The sequence below is a fragment of the Amyelois transitella genome, chromosome 12, assembly GCF_032362555.1.
Source record: "Amyelois transitella isolate CPQ chromosome 12, ilAmyTran1.1, whole genome shotgun sequence".
Taxonomy (NCBI): domain Eukaryota; kingdom Metazoa; phylum Arthropoda; class Insecta; order Lepidoptera; family Pyralidae; genus Amyelois; species Amyelois transitella.
This window is the reverse complement of record NC_083515.1, coordinates 2,476,397-2,496,283: the sequence shown is the minus strand read 5'-3', so window position 1 is coordinate 2,496,283 and position 19,887 is coordinate 2,476,397. Positions and strand designations below refer to the sequence as shown.

The 19,887-nt window shown below is 34.7% G+C and overlaps 1 protein-coding gene across 1 annotated transcript in view; it reads left to right on the top strand.

The window, feature by feature from the left end:
• Positions 1-17,664: 17,664 nt before the first annotated feature.
• LOC106142705 (uncharacterized) overlaps positions 17,665-19,887 on the top strand; it is a 62,443-nt gene continuing 60,220 nt past the window's right edge. The window contains exon 1 of the mRNA XM_013344575.2: positions 17,665-17,819. Within this exon, the coding sequence (XP_013200029.1) occupies positions 17,803-17,819 (17 nt within the window). The 5' untranslated portion in view covers positions 17,665-17,802. The remainder of the gene's footprint in view (positions 17,820-19,887) is intronic.

The window sequence follows — 19,887 nt, the reverse complement described above, 5'->3', positions numbered from 1 at the left end:
TCGAGCATTGGACCAGTGGAGAATAGTCCTCCACCTGAATCCGCTGCATGTCGATGCGCACTGAGCCGGCCCCGACCAACGTATTCCACATTTTGGGAGGAACACTCATGATCACGTGTTCCAAGAGGGGGTTCCTAGCCTTTTTTCTAAATTTAATTATAATTTGTCCATCCTCCTCCTTTAGATCCTTTATCAACTTACAATTTTGTTGCACTAGTTTTTCAATAATTTCTTCGTTTTTGTTCTTCATTAAAACATTCTTTAAAATAAGGAGGGGGTTTTTATTTTCCATGTTTCTCACCTGTAATTTGGGTATGTTGTTTATTTTTCTTTTTAATTTCTCCCTACCCTCTTCTGAATTACAACTTATAATAACTTTCCTATCTCTTGTTTTTCTAATTCTTTCTATTCATTAAGTATGTAAGTAAGTATTTTATTCCTACCTATACATTAAGTATGATCTTGTTCCTGTTTTTTTTATTTCTCTAAATAACATTGGAAACAAGAAGATCACTGATTTTCTAGAGGAAGCGGTGAAACAAACAACACTGCAGCTTTCTCATTATAGAACTTCAAACACTGACTTGTGGCTTTCATCAAGACTTAAAATAAACATACTTATATGTCCTAAATTTATTCTGATTGGATAGAATTATACTTAGTTGTTAAGTTAGTAAATGTCTTAATAATTATAATTATTAAGACATTTACTAACTTAACAACTAATTTTTCTTATGACTAACTAATAATAATTATTATTCATCTTCTGGCATCAAAAACCCATTAATTCCAAAAACTTTTCTCAAAAATTAGGGCTGAACTTAAACGAATCTGATGAAGCATCTGCGAATGTCATAAGAAAAAATAGGATGTGATGAGGGAAAGAAAAAAGTATATGAAAAAAGCACAGTCTTCAAAAGTCTAATATAATAATAACCGTTACATAAAATCTGACCTGTCAATATTTTGCTAGAGCATTCCAATAAGATTTCTGACATCTCATTAGTATCTGGTAATCTGTGATCTGAAGTGGATAATTAGACTTAGCAGTGGGTCATAGCTTCCTCATTTGCCTGGAGTAATTGCGGCGTAGGACTGCGGTCGCGATGTTAGGGCTGTTGTAGAAAGATATACTTATTGCATAATCCCTTTTCTTTATCCACATTCGAAACTCATGCAAGCTTGTCGGTTTCGTGTACTCTTGACCTAACCTTTTGCCAGAACATCCCCGATTTGATCAAGGTATGTTTGTCTAGGTCTTCCCAAACGTCCCAACATACCTATTCACAGTCTCCCTTTATTTTTTCTTTCAACCTGCTTTCATCCATCCTCTCCAGATAATGAAACCCTTTTTTTCTATAATATTATCTTCTTTCACATTACATTCCCTTGTCTCGCTGTTCATCATACTCTTTAACGCTCTCATTATCACCGCGTTTATTCTGCTTCTTCACTCCCATACATTAGTGTTAAAACTTACACGTCTCAATACACCGCTAGACGTGACTTAGTTGACCTTTTTTTGAAGATGATTTCACCTCGAATAAAGGAATAATTATATTAATGGGTATTTTGCGAAAGAGGTTTACTGGCAACTGTGTTCATTTGATAAATGATTACTAGGTATTTTGAGAAAAGGATGTATGAATTTGTCCTCTTCAAAAGTTTGCGTTTGTTTTGCACATATTGTGTACACAGGTTTATTTCGTCGTTAGAGTACGCACTCGTTACTGGAATTAGTGACATTTGTCTGCACCAACCTTATATCTATGCTCCTATTAAGGTCGTCAGCGTATCTCGGATATTTATAGGTATATGCATTCTTCTCAGTCGGTCAGTCAGCATCGTTTTAATCATGACCATTCAGACCATTCTTAAATGGACGTGTGGGTGATGACGAATGGTGATATATGTATATCTTCTGCTCATTCGAGCCAAACTCCATTTAATTGGTTATCAGTTACATTTTTCATGTGTAAAATACTTTTTTTGAGAATTTTTAGTGTGTAACCTATATATTCCTATTCTATATATTTTTTAAGATAATTTTATAAGTTTACATAAATTCTATCGAAATTATATATCTGCGGTTGCATACACCCGGTTTTTTTTTACTAGCAACCTAACGTGGAGTCACTCGCATGTATTGTCTATGCCTATGAATTACTTATTCTGATTTAGGTAAGTACCAAGGGGGTCCACCTGTTTATCACAATTCTTCAGTGAGTTATGTCAGATAATTATTCGAAGCGACTCTAGTCTGTCCTATACTTAAATTTCATTTAACACAAGATCCTTTGACACTAAAATTGCAAGTCTTATGTCACACGCATAGGTATACATATAAGTTGAAAGTACAGCGGACGTCACGTAGAGAGATCGAAAATCACCATAATCACGATCGTATTAGAAATGGTTATGATTACTTCGTTTACCCTGCCCTTTCCAGTTTATTCCTTTCCTTTTTATACGGCTTTTAACTGGTTGATAACTTTTCAATTTAGTGTTGATATAATGAGACGTCAGCGGTGAGAGCGTCAGTGGTATAACCGTTTGGTGTCCGAATTAAAAAGCATTAAACACAAGGAGACACAGATTCAAATCCTTTGTTACCAATGAATACTTATTTTGTTGATAGATCTTCTGGTGAGGAAGAAAATCTTGAGGAAACCTGCATTTACAGCCAACTGAACAACCATGATTCTATATTGATTAGGTTCCCCTGTAAACGTTGCAGAGGTCACATGGGAGTTAAAACTTGACTCACCCAATCCAGGATCATGTTCAAAGGTAAATTCTGACCTCCTCTCCAAAGAGGTAAGGATGTGACCGAGACTAACAAGAAGAAGAAGATAACGATTATGTTTATCGGTCACAGTAATCGAAATATTATCCCAATATTTGACGGCTTCTGTGACAGCGCTAGTGCGCCTGCTGTAACACCAGAGGTCCCGGGTTAAAATCCCGGCCAGGGCATGATGCCAAATTCACTTTCTCTGATTGGCCTGGGTCTTGGATGTTTTATTATATAATAAATACTTTTATAAATTATAAGTATTTATTATAAAATATAATATCGTTGAGTTAGCATCTCGTAACACAAGTCTCGAACTCACTTCGAGGCTAACTCAATCTGTATAATTTATCCCGTAATAATATCAGATATTTTTGAGTATGTCAAACCGTGATTAATGAATAGTTTTGGTTTTTTAAAAGTAAATAAAGTTTTGTGCAAGAAGTGTAATTTTATAGAATTTATTGTGTTTTGCTAGCACCTATTCAAAAACATCAACTAAATTTAAATATTTTTCAGTCGACATTCATCTACTTTTATAAAACCTATAACGATTTATAACTAAATTTTCATATACAAATCCTAATATCCTATATCATAATATACAAATCCTGGAGTTAAGTATAAGTATTTTAAAAATTAATCATTAATAGATATAATTCTACTGGAACTTTGTGTAGTGTACGTAATGATGACAAACATTTAATGAATCAACGCAAACCGTTCAGCTGATTGAATGCGAATAGCAAGCACTTAGCTGTACTATAATTAAACCGCCATTTGCTGAACCTCATGGCATCAATTGAATGGCTTTTAAACGTGAAATACGACAAAATTAAGGAGAATACAGTAGCATTTTACATCTGACCTCGACCTGCGCAATTCTATAAGCATTTAATGATGACCGATATTGAATGCTTCCGTGTAAGTATTATCTAAAATATACGATACATACAAATACATACGTACAATAACATCTTTATTCCTTACGGGGTAAACAGCGTCAACAGTCTCGAAAAGACTAAAAGACACGGCTTTTTTCAGTGCATGACCATTACTTAATTATTTATAATTAAGTCGATATTCTAAGATAGCTAAAGATTTTAGTCTATTACAGTTTTGTTCCTATGCGCTATGTAGGAACTTTGACAAATTTTCGTCGAAATTCTTATCTTCCTCCCAACCTGCCGGATGTTTTCCGCAACTATTCGACTCAAGTTGAATCATGCACATGGAATGTCTTTTCAACTATTGGGTCTTATGCAAAAAATTCAACGAACAAAAAAACAACACACATGTCAACACCATATAATCTATAACTTCATTACTATATGAACTAACCTAATAGCTGCAGTGGAATTGGAAATATGTTTCGGTCTAGCGGGGCCACATGACACAGACTAAAAAACCTAGCAGCAATGCTAAGTTAAATCAATTTACTACATAAAAATGACGATAAGAACGAGAGGCCTCAAACACTAACGCACGTCTTTCTAATTATTTTAAGTAATTTAATAATGTTTAAACAAACTTATACACTCTCTTTTACATGTGCAGAGTTTCGGAACGAGATGATAATCAGAAGAAATTAACTAGATTGACGCAAATAAATTTGTAATTTTACAACAATAAAGATTTAACAAGCTTGAGAACAACATTTCTCTAATTAGAGGTGCTTGTTATTCTATAATGATTTGTTTTATTTGTATTGTATTCTCGTATTGTATTTTAAGTATATATTATCTTTGTGATTTTTTGGGCTTCAGTATTTTTTAGAAATAATTAAATTGAAATAATGTTAATACTTTTTTTGAGATGGGAATTAATTATGTATTCATTAGTATAAATAGTTAAATTTTTAGCAGTCTTATTTTGGTAAAGCCATACGTTTGTTTAATCGCATGTACCGCGAAACTAACTTTATTTATTTATTTAATTAAATATATTTAGCTTAAATATATTTTTACTACTTACATTTGACGGCCTCTGTGGCGCAACGGAAGTACGCTTGTTTGTGACAACGGGGGTCCCGGGTTCGAATCCCGGTCAGGGCATGATGAGAAAAGAACTTTTTCTGATTGACCTTGGGTCTTGGATATTTATCTATATAAGAATTTATTAAAAATATAGTATCGTTGAGTTAGTATCTCGTGACACAAGTCTCGAACTTACTTCGAGGCTAACTCAATCTGTGTAATTTGTCCCGTATATATTTATTTATATATATTTTTATATATAATTAGAGAACGAAAAAACGCTTATGAAATCTAGTGGTGTTGAGCATAAATCCATGGTAATATAAGACCATTATTATGGTTTTAATCTGACTGCCCGCCGTCGTTAAGTTAGTAGCGGTGCCTAATATGGCACGGTGCCAGAGCGCTGTACCACAAATATTACTTGAAGCTTATCTTTAAACTGCAATGAGTATACAAAGAAACACCAAATGGCATTAATGGCAAGAGATAAGTAGTAATAGCTGTGCTTTTGGTATTACTAGGAGGCAATTTTTTTAAGGCATATTATTTCAGTAAAATTCTATCAACCTTTTCACTTCGTTTGCCAGGGAAATAGGTTACAACTGGCCATTTACAAAAAAAAAAAGAAAAAATCTTTGTTAGCGTGCATTGTTCTATTTTTTGGTGGATTTCGAACTCTATGGTTTTTACAATGGGATTAAAGTAAATTTCTAGTCCTAGTTCAGTTAATACAGTACATTTTTATGATAAAATCAAAGTGCAGTTTCAATATATCAAGAGTTTGTTTTTTCCCTTGGTAGTCAACTTTTCCTATTTTCCCTTTATTTTTGTTGAGTACTTTAACATTCATGTCAGACGGGAGTCGCTTCGTGTAAAGACTGACTTAAAGGGTGCACCTCGGGTTCCTCTCATCATTGACAATGGGCTAATGACTATCTCTATTCCATCTCTCATCATTGGCAATGGGCTAACAATTATCTCTATTTCGTCTCTTAACCATCCAACTAAACGTGACCTTCGTAACTTGTAGCTTTATCTAACCTGTGCGGGCTTAAGAGATGTGTTTATGAGTGTGTGTGTTTGTATATAGAATATTTAATATCCAATTTAGTTGCCCAGGGCGATAGCTCGCAAGTGTTGTTTATTGGTAATGAAATATCTGGAATATTTGTGATGCATTCTAATCAAGCGGAACTGACAGCGAAAATCGATCCAACATCGTAATCGATTAGACAGTCGATGTGATCGATAAAAACATCAATTGTGACCAAGGAGTTTAGAATCAAATCAAGATTCCATTCTAGTTAATGTTTATTTAAAAAACGAACAAACTAACTAACAATATAATTGTTAGTTCTTTTGTTTTACTTTATTATCTGAGGTTAACCAATAGAAGGATGCGCAAGTAAAGTGTGGAGGAAAGTCCTAACTGTTATTGTTCATCATTACATTGAGTAATGTTCATTAGTTTGAGTGTTAACTAATGAACACTATTCTCTAAGAAGGTGAGGATTTTACTTTCAACGAGAGCGAAATCTTGAGCAAAAGGTTATTTACAGAATAATGATTACATATTTCTTTATTTGTAAAAAGCTCTTTGAATTCCAATTCCTCTTCCTCCTGGCTTAAGTCCCAGTTGCATCCTAACAACTTTAGGGAGGAGCCCGGGGTATGCCTTTGACCATGGATCCTGGATTGGGTGAGTCAGGTTTTTACACGAAGCGACTCCCATCTGACCTCCGCAACCTTTGCAAGTAAACGTAACCGGTATTGGATCCATGGTTACACATCCGGTTGCCTGAATGTGCAGGTTTCCTCACGATGTTTTCCCTCACTGTAAAAGAATTTTGAGAAATAATTTTGGAAAAACCTCTCTTATCTTTGAAGTCTCTCCTCTACGCTACCTCTGGATACATAAATTTGGCTTAAAGATTCTACATGCCAATTCCGCCCCAACGTTGCCTATCAGTCGGATGAGATGTTTTATGTCGTTCCTTTATTGATGCACTCTTAATCCATACTTCCATACTAATATTAGAAATGTGAAAGTGTGTTTGCTTGTCCGTCATACATGTCGAAACTACTACTACTTTGTTTATGTAAGAAGGAGATTACTTCTCACTCGGGCACAACCGCGGGCGAAGGTTAGTTTTAATAAAAAAAATATGTAAATGAAGCACAGAATTATTGGTTTGTTTAGTATGTATGTTTTTATGTGGTCTAGGGGTACAGTAGTTAAAAAACGATTTTCTAGAAGTCCCGCGGGAACAAAACCCCTACCTGGTACCTATCCGGCCTACCTTATTTGGTAAAAATGTTCTTGGTCACAAGTCCGTTGTACGATCGCATGCGCTCGCGCACACTCGTTAGGGCCGCGACAGGGCCGTAGTTTATCTCTCACAGTTCACTTGGCACTCTTGTATCGCGGCCGCATCATTAATATTACCACTAATATGTACAGTCGGATGCAGTAGTAAGTTTACAACGTTTTTTTAAGAGACGCAGCAAATGTACAAGGCAGTTGTAAATAGTTGGAAGGTGAAGACTGAAGCGAACAGATCTTAACCAAAACGGGAACGTTCTGGTGAAAAAAGGTCAGCCAGCTTTAGAAATATGTTATATTATAGAAGTCAATCAAGGGAAATGCTGATACTCCTAGGCGATAGGCTAACAACCTGTCACTATCTGAATATCAATTCCACCATCGAGCCGTAAAGCTGAATGTAGCCATTCAGTCTCTTCGAGACTATTGGCATATTGGTCAAAGGGATAAAAACTCATGACAGATGTATTCATAAAAGCTTATTATTTTATAAATTTATGAGTCTGACCGTACTAAGGGCGTCGGGATCGATCATTTAAATCTTCCATCGGCGTCGCGCGGCATCACCGGCTATGAATACGGCGAAGTGCGAATTTATGCTACAACTCTCGAGCCAATCACATTTAATTACTTGTTTGAAATATAAGGTACCATGAAACTGTGTTTATACTAATATACCAGCGTTTGCCTGCAGCGTGACTCGCCTCCTATTTAGGTTCCGTAACCAAATGGAAAAAGGTTATAAATATATACTGGACAAATTACACACAATTATTGAGTTCGACTCGAAGTAAGTTCGTGACTTTGGAGACATCTCTTAACTTCTTTTTTATTTTTTGTATATGTAGTTAACAGTTGACAACGGAAATATCTAATTTGTGAAATTTTAAAATTTCTAGTTATGACTGTTTCTGAGATACAGCCTGGTAACTAACTGTCGGACGGACAAACACACAGACACACAGCGGAGGTTTGTAGTAGGGTCCGGTTTTTACCTTTTAGGTAATAAACTATAATAAAGGAGGGTTTGGCAGATAAGAGTCATTGAGTAGATACTGACTATATATAGGTATAGACTGTTGGCTCTGTCTACCCCGTAAGGGATATCGACGTGACCATATATATGTATGTATGAGTAGATACTACTATTGATTCAAACCTGATACACCTCGCTTACGAGTCCGTATTATAAAAATTATTTCGGCCATTATTTTTTAAACCCTTATTGAACACCTTCGCGATTTATGATTATATAAACTTGCAGCCATGGAAGTAATAAGTACTCTTGCGTCATCTGTAATAAATAAAAAATAAATTACTTCAAATTTGGAACAATTTAAAATTAAAATTCAATGATCCTGGTTGGAAACTCGACAGCGCACCTTGTAGCGTAAAGGCCCTTTGATTAATGGCTCGGTGTTTATACTGCAAAAATCAATTAACGCGTGCCAATGCACTCTCACAAGACGAGTGTACCCTACCTTGAGTAGAGAATATAGTAATTATTTGAAGTCTGTTTAAACTCGTTATTTACGAAACATACATACCTATACATACAATCACGTCTTTATTCCTGCGGGGTAGACAGAGCAAACAGTCTTGATAAAACTGATAGGCCACGTGCAGCTATTTGAATCTCAATTCTATCATTAATAGATTGAGATTCAAATAGTGACAGGTTGTTAGTCCATCGCTTTAAAGAAGAATCCCAAGTTTATAAGCCTATCCCTTAGTCACCTTTACAAAACGTTTCTTTAATTAGGCTTATTATCATATTACAAATACCTAAATTATGAAGATTAACTAAATCTCGATCTCATTAAACTTACGCGCTACTTTAAACTACTTTATTTTCGTACAGCTTCAATCTACAAAAATTTACTACAAATTCGCCTTGCTGTTAGCGATAATAGTGAGGTTAATATTTAAATAATAGCAACACAGGTTTCCGAGCTTAACTTAATATGCGGTTGACTGTACTTTACATATCCTTAAACGGATTGCGCTTGTAATAAGTCGCAGACAAAAATAGTACTTACATTAATTATTATACTGACGAACAGTAGCGAATGTCGACGTCGCATTGCTGATACTGTCGATGTGGAAAATCTACCAAAAGCCAAAAGTTAATTAAGTTACAAAGCCTACCTACGTGTTGGGAATTTTTATTTTACCATTTATATTGGAAAATGGCTCGCTTCCTTGGCGACTTGCCGAGGTTCGTACTAAATTTTTCAGTAAATCGATGTCCTGAGGTTTTGTTTTTAACCGTCTTCCCAAAAGAAGGAGGTACTGTATACATCTGTTTTTTTATAACGTTTAATTTCTGAGAATCTTAAGTTAAATTATCAGATCAGGCGGCCTATATTCATTTCTATAGCTTTGGTTATCCGAAGTTATAGAAAGTTGTGAGAACGATAGGGAATCAGGATGTAGGACAGAATAGACATCTTATGTGCTTGGGCTATGTCTTCGTGTCCTAAAAAGTGTTGCCAGCATCAAATTAGAATAAAACTGTAGGTCTGCTTTCAAAAACCTGTACTATACGTCTTTACTTCTAGACAGAGCCCGAGGTGCTGCGCCCTTTGACCAAAATCGTGGATTAAACGTGTGGAGGTTTTACACGGCGCAACCTTTTCCATCTCCGCAGACCTTTGAGAGAAACATTATCTAAACCATCCTACTAATATAATAAATGCGATAGTTTGTGAGTACCTATGTCAGTATGGATGTTTGTGACTTTGTCATGCAAAAACTACTAAACCGGATACGATGAAATTTGGTGTGTAGGTAGCTGAAGACCCAGAATAACATACGGGCTACTTTTTATCCCGGAGTTCCCGCGACATTGATAGGGTTTCTATGCGGACGAAGTCGCGGGCGGCCTCTAGTATTAAATAAATCATGTTAAAAGCTGCAACAGATGAATGTGCTATTCTACAACACGACTCATTTGTATAGGAGTATGTGCAAAATTATGAAATCCAGCCACACATTAAAACACTTAAAAATTATCAATTTAATTGGCAAATAACGGGCGTCATCAACCTACACCAAATTGTATTGAATAAATATTCATCTCCCGTGTTACTGTGACACCGAACGTGTTTTGGGAAATTAAAACTAGCCGGTCGACAATTCGCACCTTAAATGAATCTAATTTGTGTAAAGCTGCGAACACATGGTGCGACATTATTATATTTATTCGATTCGATTCAAGCTAAAATTTAATTCAGCTTCCCCAGGAATTTCGGTAAATCATCACTGCCCTAATTTCCCTAAGAAACAGATGTAAGTACCTATACCTACCCAGGAGCTTCGGCTGCACGCCCGTTTTCATCCATCATTCTATTGGGGTATTGAAAGATGAAACGAAATTGTTCTAAATTTTGCTGGTAAATAAGCGATGAATTTAAATAGTTTATGGAAATATTTACAGCACCGAAAATGAAGTGGGTTTCGATAACAACATAGCGAAAAACGAAACATTTTCTTTACTTTCCCGCACTAACACTAAAATTCAATTGTCCTTTGATTGATTGTTAAACTAATGATTGGAGGCGTTCTGATAGCTATTATCTATACTAGCCTTATATTAAGACATTTAATATTTTCCAGATTATTTTATCAAGTTTGGTCGTGCCAAAGCGGATGTGTAAATTATATCCAAATTAAGCTATTTGTTTGATTTGAGAGGAAATGACCCAGTCCAGTTAGAAATGAATTTGTAGCGAAGTGTCTCAATATTTGTTATTTAGGCGAATTTTAGATACTGCTCTTATTAGGTATAGCACTTTTATTTAGTAAACCGACTATGATTCAACTTAGGTAGATTATTTGATATCAGGATCACGGAGCGTTCCTATTGAAGTCGCTCCATGTAATTTCCTTATTCCTTATTACTTACAATACAATATAAATTATCTTTGTTGCCCATAAAAAGATAATAATAATCAATAAAATATTGATTTTTTAGGCAAGTTAGTCCCAAATTACATAAAAATTTTGAGAATGAGTGGCCCTTTTGGCAAATGCATACCTATTATGGGAATGAACAATATTTGGCGAGTGCACATTTTGCAATTTAGCCATTTTGCGCTCATCAAATCAAATTTACTGAGCTTGAACTGTCATGGTTGAAGTGCGACCAATTACCATAATAAAATAACCTTATTTAGAAAGCAATAATCCCTGACAAATAGCGCACAACCTGATCCTACAATTAACTAGACGTATCATATTAAAATAAATATAAATAAATAAATGTTGACCCAACACTTTCTTTTCCAACCCTGCTTTTCCTGTAGGTACTAACAACTAATATTTCTTACGAAAGGCGTGAGAAGCATTTTCTACAATTGATCACGTTACGAAGTTACTAATTAAGTCTAATCTCGATTTACTCTTGCATTAAATCTAATTGAATTTTATATCTCCGATTGCACGCACCACCATTATAGGTACAGCGGGCCACATATCAAGTCTAGTGCTACTGTTAATCTATTTCTCTGTAAAATAAACGCCTAGCAGAAATCGTGTTAGCTGGAACGGTAGCTTTGAAGTTTTAATCGTGTAAGAATTAAAGGGAGAATTTGATAATAGGGGATCGTGGGAGTTAACGTTAATATAAGTCGATTAAAACTACATACATACTTACATATAATCAATATATCCCTTGCGGGGTAGACAGAGCCAACGCTATCTAGAAAAGACTGAAATGCCACGTTCAACTGCATGGCCTAATGATGGAATTACTCGTAACAACGTATTTACTTTGTTCTGTCTAACCTTTTTTCAAAAGAGCGCTTATTTCGTGCACTACCAATGTCTCTGAACCTGAAGATCACTTGATCATTCCCGGGTTAAGTCAAGATGAAAATGATATTTTTTCAGATTGTCAGTCTTGGATTTCATTCATCGTTCTAAGCGCTTGTCCCAGAGGAGTATAGAGATACATACATATAATCACGTCTATATCTCTTGCGGGGTAGACAGAGCCAACCGTCTTGAAAATACTAATAGGCCTCGTTCAGCTGTTTGGCTACGTGATAGAATTGAGATTCAAATAGGCATGTTGCTAGCCCATCACATAAAAAAAATAATCCTAAGTTTATGAGCCTATCCTAGCCTAGCCTAGATGGAGTGTTCCTATTCTTTTTTCAATTGGTGCCGAGAACCACACGGCACGTACAGTACAGAGATATAGAAATAGAAGGGCATTAAAGAGATTCTGTAGGTAGTCAAGAGATGTTGTTCTTTTGGAGAAAGCAGCGTACACCTTTTACGTACGTACGTGTTTGTAGAGGATAAGAATAAAGAGGAGAAGATATGAAGGTTGCTAGAGAGTGGTAGGATACCACCTTAAAATACAATAAAAAAATAAATAAAATCAATTTATTTCAGGCTTCTGATAGGCCCGTAATACAAGAGACAAGACAAAATCATCCATATTCACATTAAAATCAATCAAGTAATGTACTCCATTTTAAATCAAATTAATTCACTAGCATCAAAATTTTCAATCAAATCACAATGAAACAGGAAAATAAACATGATATTGAGCAGATGTGAGTTATTTACTACGAATTTCAATTACTATATTGATTTCCAATTCCATACATTTGGTTCATAAATAATAACTTGTAATACTAAGCTAGATGTCCTATTAAATATTACTAAGTTGTAACACTAAGTATGATAAAGTACTACTTAATATCATTTTGTGAAGTAAAGCATTAATGTTTATTTACGACACTGATCTACAATATTATCGGCTTTTTCTCACCAGAGTTAGGATTTCCAGTGATCCTTTTAAAATTTAATCATTTATTCATTCATATAATGTCTTGCGGGGTAGACAGAGCCAGCTGCTTTGAAAAAATGATAGGCCACGTTCAGCTGTTAGGCTTAATAATAGAATTGAGATTCAATTATTAAGCTCAGATTGTGCCGTGTGGTTCCCGGCAGTGCCGTGTGGTTCCCGGCAGTGCCGTGTGGTTCCCGGCACCAATACAAAAAAGAATAGGACCACTCCATCTCTTTCCCATGGATGTCGTAAAAGGCGACTAAGGGATAGGCTTACAAACTTGAGATTCTTTTTTTAGGCGATAGGCTAGCAACTTGTCACTATTCGAATCTCAATTCTATCTTAAAGCCAAATAGCTGAACGTGGCCTATCAGTCCGCTCAGGACTGTTGGCTCTGTCTACCCCGCAAGGGATATAGATGTGATTATATGTATGTATGTTGAGATTCAAATGGTGACAGATTGCTATTCCGTCGCCTAAGAGAAGAATCCCAGGTTTGTAAGCCTATCCCTTAGTCGCCTTTTACGACATCCATGGGTAAGAGATGGAGTGGGCCTATTCTTTTTTAATTTGTGCCGGGAACCACACGGCACAATTTTAATTCAACCAATAGATTTGATTAAATTACAGCGAATGAACTACATAATTCAATTAATAATAGACTAGTTAACAACTGTAAAAAAAAAACCGATGAGAATTTTTACTTAAATATTTACTCAATTTCATGTTTTTTGTAATTATTTTCCAGGTTTTTTATAGACTATTATTATGCTTTATTATTAATCGACGAATAAGTATATCTGATGGAGTGTTAAAATTACCGGAATTAGTGACTTCTGATGTTAAACTAAAGCTTATTTATCACTCGGCGATATGATAAGAATCTTCTAACATAAGTATAGGTGATGGCCGATTATCGCTTACCCAGTAGCTTTCTATACTCATAGATACAAAACTCGTTTTATCTGTTAATTGCTCTACATTTAATAGGATAATTAATCTGTAGCTATTTTACAGCCTAAGTGGCAAGACAGTCATAACATCCATTTAATTATGCATAAATAGACGACAAAGTTTAATGCTTATAACATCATCATTAAAACCACTAGTTGCGTCTACTGCTTGAGATTAGTCTTTCCGAAAGACTATCCTTATTAAGTATATTACCCTTTAACTATTTAATTTAATTTGTTCATAAGTATTTTTGGATACATACATACATACATAAAATCACGCCTCTTTCCCGGAGGGGTAGGCAGAGACTATCTCTTTCCACTTGCCACGATCTCTGCATACTTCCTTCGCTTCATCCACATTCATAAATAAATAAATATATACGGGACAAATTACACTGATTGAGTTAGCCTCGAAGTAAGTTCGAAACTTGTGTTACGAGATACTAACTCAACGACACTATATTTTATAATAAATACTTATATAGATAAACATCCAAGACTCAGGCCAATCAGAAAAAGTTCTTTTCTCATCATGCCCTGACCGGGATTCGAACCCGGGACCTCCGGTGTCACAGACAAGCGTACTACCGCTGAGCCACAGAAGCCGTCAAATTCATAACTCTCTTCATACAAGCTTCGGGTACTTTTGACCGGACCCTTTACCCTATTTTTGGATGTAGGAAAAGAAAGGGCAGCAAAACGCCAAGATGGTCAATCAAACTTTGTTAAAATCGGGGACGTTTTGATAAATGAACGTTTTTAAAAAGGATAGGCTTATAAAATTGCGATCCTTTTTTTAGGCGATGGACTAGCAACCTGTCACTATTTGGATCTTAAATCCATCATCAAGCCGAGCAGCTGAACGTGGTCATTCAGTCTTTTCGGGACTGTTGGCTCTGTCTACCCCGTAAGGGATATAGACGTGACTATATGTATGTACGTTTTGATAAAGTCAGGTCAGTCAACTCCGAAGGGCTTTCTAGATTAATTAATGTGGATGAAGCAAAAAAAGGGCAATGAGTTCAGAGTTGCAAGAGGAAAATGTGTCTCAGTCTCCTTGCCCTGAAGATAGTTAGTGTATCTTCGTATATATTTTATACAGCTGACTGTGGCTTCGAGACTGTTGGCTCTGTTTACCCCGTAAGGGATGAAGACGTGATTATAAATGTATGTATCTTTTACCGGCAGCTAAAATTTATCTGCAATAAGCTTCAATTTAGAAACATACATATTACCAAGTCCTCATACCTTGCGCGGTAGACAGAGCCAACGTTCTTAAAAGACCTAATTTGTTTATGACTTTCAATTATATACATACATATTTTTTAAATTCATTTTCTTTAAATACATTATGTGATTTATATTCATATAACTGGCTGTCGTACTTATTGGAAGACGAAAGTGAGTTTATTTTTTGATTTTTACGCTTTCACGGGTTAACCGCTTGACCAATCTCATATTTAAGATGGCAGCTAGAGCTCAGGGCCGGAATTAAAAGGGAAACCGATAAATAATTGTTTTATTTTCATTTTCAAACTAGCAGTTGAACAAAATGTTAAAACAAGACGAAAAAATCGAAGCTTCTCTTTGGTCAAATAGCATTACTACATAAAGAATGTTAGTAGGTATAATACTTACATACATATAGAGACGTCTATATGCCTTGCGGGGTAAACAGAGCCAACAGTCTTGAAATGACTGATAGGCCACGTTCAGCTATTTTTGGCATGATGTTAGAATTGAGATTCATATAGTGACAGGTTGATTTGCTAGCCTTTCGCCTAAAAGAAGAATGCTAATTTTATAAGCCTATCCCTTAGTCACCTTTTACGACATCCATGGGTATTTTAAATGGGTTTAGTAGGTATAATAAAGTATTTATTACTTCGAAAAGATTAGAAGTAATTATAATTCCTCTTTTATAAGCGTTCTAACAAACAACAACCATAATAAAGCTATCATGTAAAAGAGGTAACTGACTGATTGACTGAAAACATATCAATGCCCAAACCGCTTGGTGTAGAGATTTGATATTTAGCGTAAAAGTTCTTTATATGATCTAGGGCTGCACTAGACAGCATTTTTCGGAATTCTCGCTTGAAAAAAATTAGTCTCTTCACACCCGCGGAGCCCCGGAGTTTAAAATAAGATCGTATGTAAACAGATATAGTAAAAGGAGACTAAGGGATTTGAGTATTAACTTGGGATTCTTCTTTTAGGCGACAGGCTAGCAACCTGTCACTATTTGAATCTCAAATCTATCATTATAACGGCTGATCGTCGCCTATCAGTCTTTTTAAGTCTGTTGGATCTGTCTACCCCGCAAGGGATATAGACGTGATTATATGTATGTATGTAAACGGGCCTACTTTTATTTTGACGTTAATTATAGTAACACTAACTTTCCCTCTCTACAGGCGTTCTAATGTTAAAATAATATATAGTTTTTATAAAAACCGAAAAGCTATGATTACGCCAAATTATTATTCATGAACCACTAATACGTTGTAAGTAATGGAAATAAATTGGCGTAAATTCATAATGATAACGTGTGCATTTTGATAGATTAATGTGTAGGCGGTAGATCTCGTCGGGTTTCTCGAAAGTCTATTTTCTCTTTCTTTTATTGTTTCTCTCTCTAATTTATTTGTCAATAGATTACATATTTATTTTAACTAGACGTAAATTCTTCGAGTTTTTACTCGAAGAGTATACGTTTAGTATTAGTACCAGCTATACAAATTTTCCGCATTAAATATAACTTTTTTTTAAATTTTTTATAAAGTCTGATATTAATTAAAACTAGCTTAAAGCTAAGCTTTTCGTCAAACATGCCTTAAGATTTAAAAACATAACGCTTCTTTCCCGAAGGGATAGGCATAGGCTACATCTACTTTCACTTGGCGCGATACCTGCATACTTCATTCGCTACTTCTATATTTATCACTGTCTTTCGTGCAAGCTCATATGGGCAAAATTACTTTAAAGTTGAAGGATTTTGACCTGACCATGACCATACTACGAACAAATGAAATTAAGATAGATTTTATCTGAAAATAGGTATTCTTCATTGCTTTGCAAACAAATTGCAATACTAAGGAACATATGGCAAATATCGTGGCAGTGGAAAGATGTAGTCACTGCCTATCCCTCCGAGAAAAAGAGATTATATAAACGGCTTTAATTGGCTAAATCCCGTATAATACTGCAATTAGCAATAGTATCCGACTAATTGGGCACCAATGAAATGCTGTAAGTAGCTCTTAAATTTGCGCGTTTATTTCTCGGCATTTTTAGTCTGAAAACACATCAATAGTGTCTTTGTTTATAAATAAGGTTGTATACCAACCTCAAAATTGACTTTTTACTTTTTAGAAACATAAAGATGCTGGTCACATAAATCGGAATAATATTTCTGTAGTGAAAAGATGTGGTGTAGATCCAATTCATGCTGAAAAATATTAACATATAAAAAATTTAACTTTCCATTTAACATGACCAAACAACGTCTGCATCTTAAAAGACGAGTTTAACATACTTGCCTTAATTCCTTTGCTTCACATGCTTTTAAATTTAAAAAAATCACACATTTGTGTTGTCTTTAATCTTACTTGTAATCCTTAACCCGTCCCCTAGCTTTCTGACTGATTGACTGGCAAAGGGGTAGCATCATAGGTGATTGTTAAAAATGCAACGGTGTGCAACGCAACCTGAATGACTCTGGCTGGTTGCAAGTTCAAGTTGGAGTTATAGTGAAGTTATATCACCCGGCGGCCGGTCTAGCAATAGCAGACTCAACGCAGAGTTTGAGACGAACGCACGCGATCGCCGCGCCAGGACCGCACGAAACGAGTGAATTCGCATTCGAATTTCGAAGTGTTTTTATTTTTTTTTATTTTTCAAATAAGTTACTGCTTCGGCTACCAGCGGTTTTAGCTGTCACCATGCGGAACTTTGTAAGGTAAGTTCTTATGCCTTAGTACTTAGATTTGTTAGATTTAAATTAAAACCCTAAATAGGACTGATAGGTAGTTACCAGGTTTAAAAGCCATGTGAAGATTACCTAAGTTATTTTAATGACTTTACGGTATGAAGTCTTAGTAGCCCGCTAAATGCCTAACCGATAGTTAGCTGCAATATGCTAAAACTTAGAAATCTTTTACGACTTAGTGCATAAACAACTTGTATAGTAACAGACTTGGGTAAAGCCTCATAGGTGTGTTATGTCATAAACAATATTTTGTAACCAAGTACATATTATCATCTTCTTCATTTACTTTACTATAGGTTTGTAATATAAGGCTTAAACCCTGAATTGATAGCATTACTCGAGTATTTTTTTTTTCTACTGAGCTAAACTTGTGCATAACTAATAGAAAACTAATAAAAAAAAATGTGTGAACAAAGAAAATATAAAACAGTATAATAAATAATATTTTTTAACATTGCCTAGCGGTTTTGTTGTTTTCATAATATTAATATGTATATAAACTTTAATGCAAAATCTTCACCAATATAATGTATAATAATAAAAAAGTTTTTGCTGTTAATCTGTACTGCGTAATCATTATAGGTTATATACAAACCGAACAAGAACACAGGCCACCCCATATTTAACAATGCGTTAGATCTCACACGCAGATATCGTGAGACTGTGCACTTACTAATTATACCGAGATGAATTATACAACGACATTATGATGAACTGGGAAGTGGGAATAATATCCCGTCACATAAATGAGAAAGGTACAAACGAATTGAGAATAAATATTTAAAATAACAATTTAAAGTAACAATAACAAAACAAAGTAGATATAAATAACAATACAATAAATAAACCTATTGCTTCCTATCGTGTATAACAGACGGTTTGTTTTAACCTATAAAGACGTAATTCGTTTATTGACTTCAGAAGTTACTAGTTTTAGATATTTTATTTGGAGACATTTGTTATACAAAGAAGAATTTATCTATTAATTTCTTAATTTCTTTTATTTTAATTTTTTAATTAAATTTTGACATTTTTGTTTGATTGAAATACACATGATTGTTTAACCAAATCATACAGGGCTTCGAAAATTTTTGAGGTGAAAATTGTTTCTTTATAAATTGAACTTATTCCTATTCCGAATAAGAATAAATGCAAGTCTGTCGTATATGCTTCCTACACGTGTCCCAGATCTAAAGTGTAGCCCATATTGAATCATTTTTGATTACCCACGCATTTACTCTTACATCTAAAATGTATACTTACTTAGTCGCCTGAAGAAAACTTGGTTTTGGTTCGTATGAACAAGGAGTCATCTACCAGCGGAGATGCTGGTAACCGTACTTTCGTGTAGTTAATTGTTTATTTTCATATGTCAATTTGAGGTCTGTATTGGATTTCAATATGATTTGTTTAGTAATTGATATTTTATTCCTAAGACTTTAAGTCCTACTTAAGTCCGGCTGTGACTGCGGTACCTGGAAAAAATACGAGTATAGTAAATTACTCGAATAATTTGGTCATATTGCGCTTTATTTAATTTGTTATTTTACCTTCTTTTGACATGGTTAAAATTTGTAGTCCTTCTCTTAATTCAACCCGTACTTTATCAGGAAGATTTTGTCTTGGAAAGCTATGCAAAACAGATAAAGCTTATGATCAAATAAAAAATTAATTTTATCATTATCATTTTACTTTTAAGTATCGCCAGACTACAAGTTCTTTTGTCAGGAGCTTCGCCTCTGTAGAAATTTCGAGAAAGTATCGGTATTCAAAGGTAATCAGTAAAAACATAAAGCATTTTAGTTTATTCTTTGCAAAAAATACCTAACAGTTTAGGGTCCTAAAAGTATCAGCAAAGTATTAAGTTTAAAGACGTAGATAAGTAATTAAATGTAAAATAAAAGTACTTAAAAAAGTCGTTCATCTAGTTTATTCTTGTAAGTGCTAATTTCTTTCTTTGTTTTTATTAAGGACAAGAATCTATAAAACTTAGACAGCTGTACTTAAATGAGATCCATTTAATGAGGATATTCTCTTA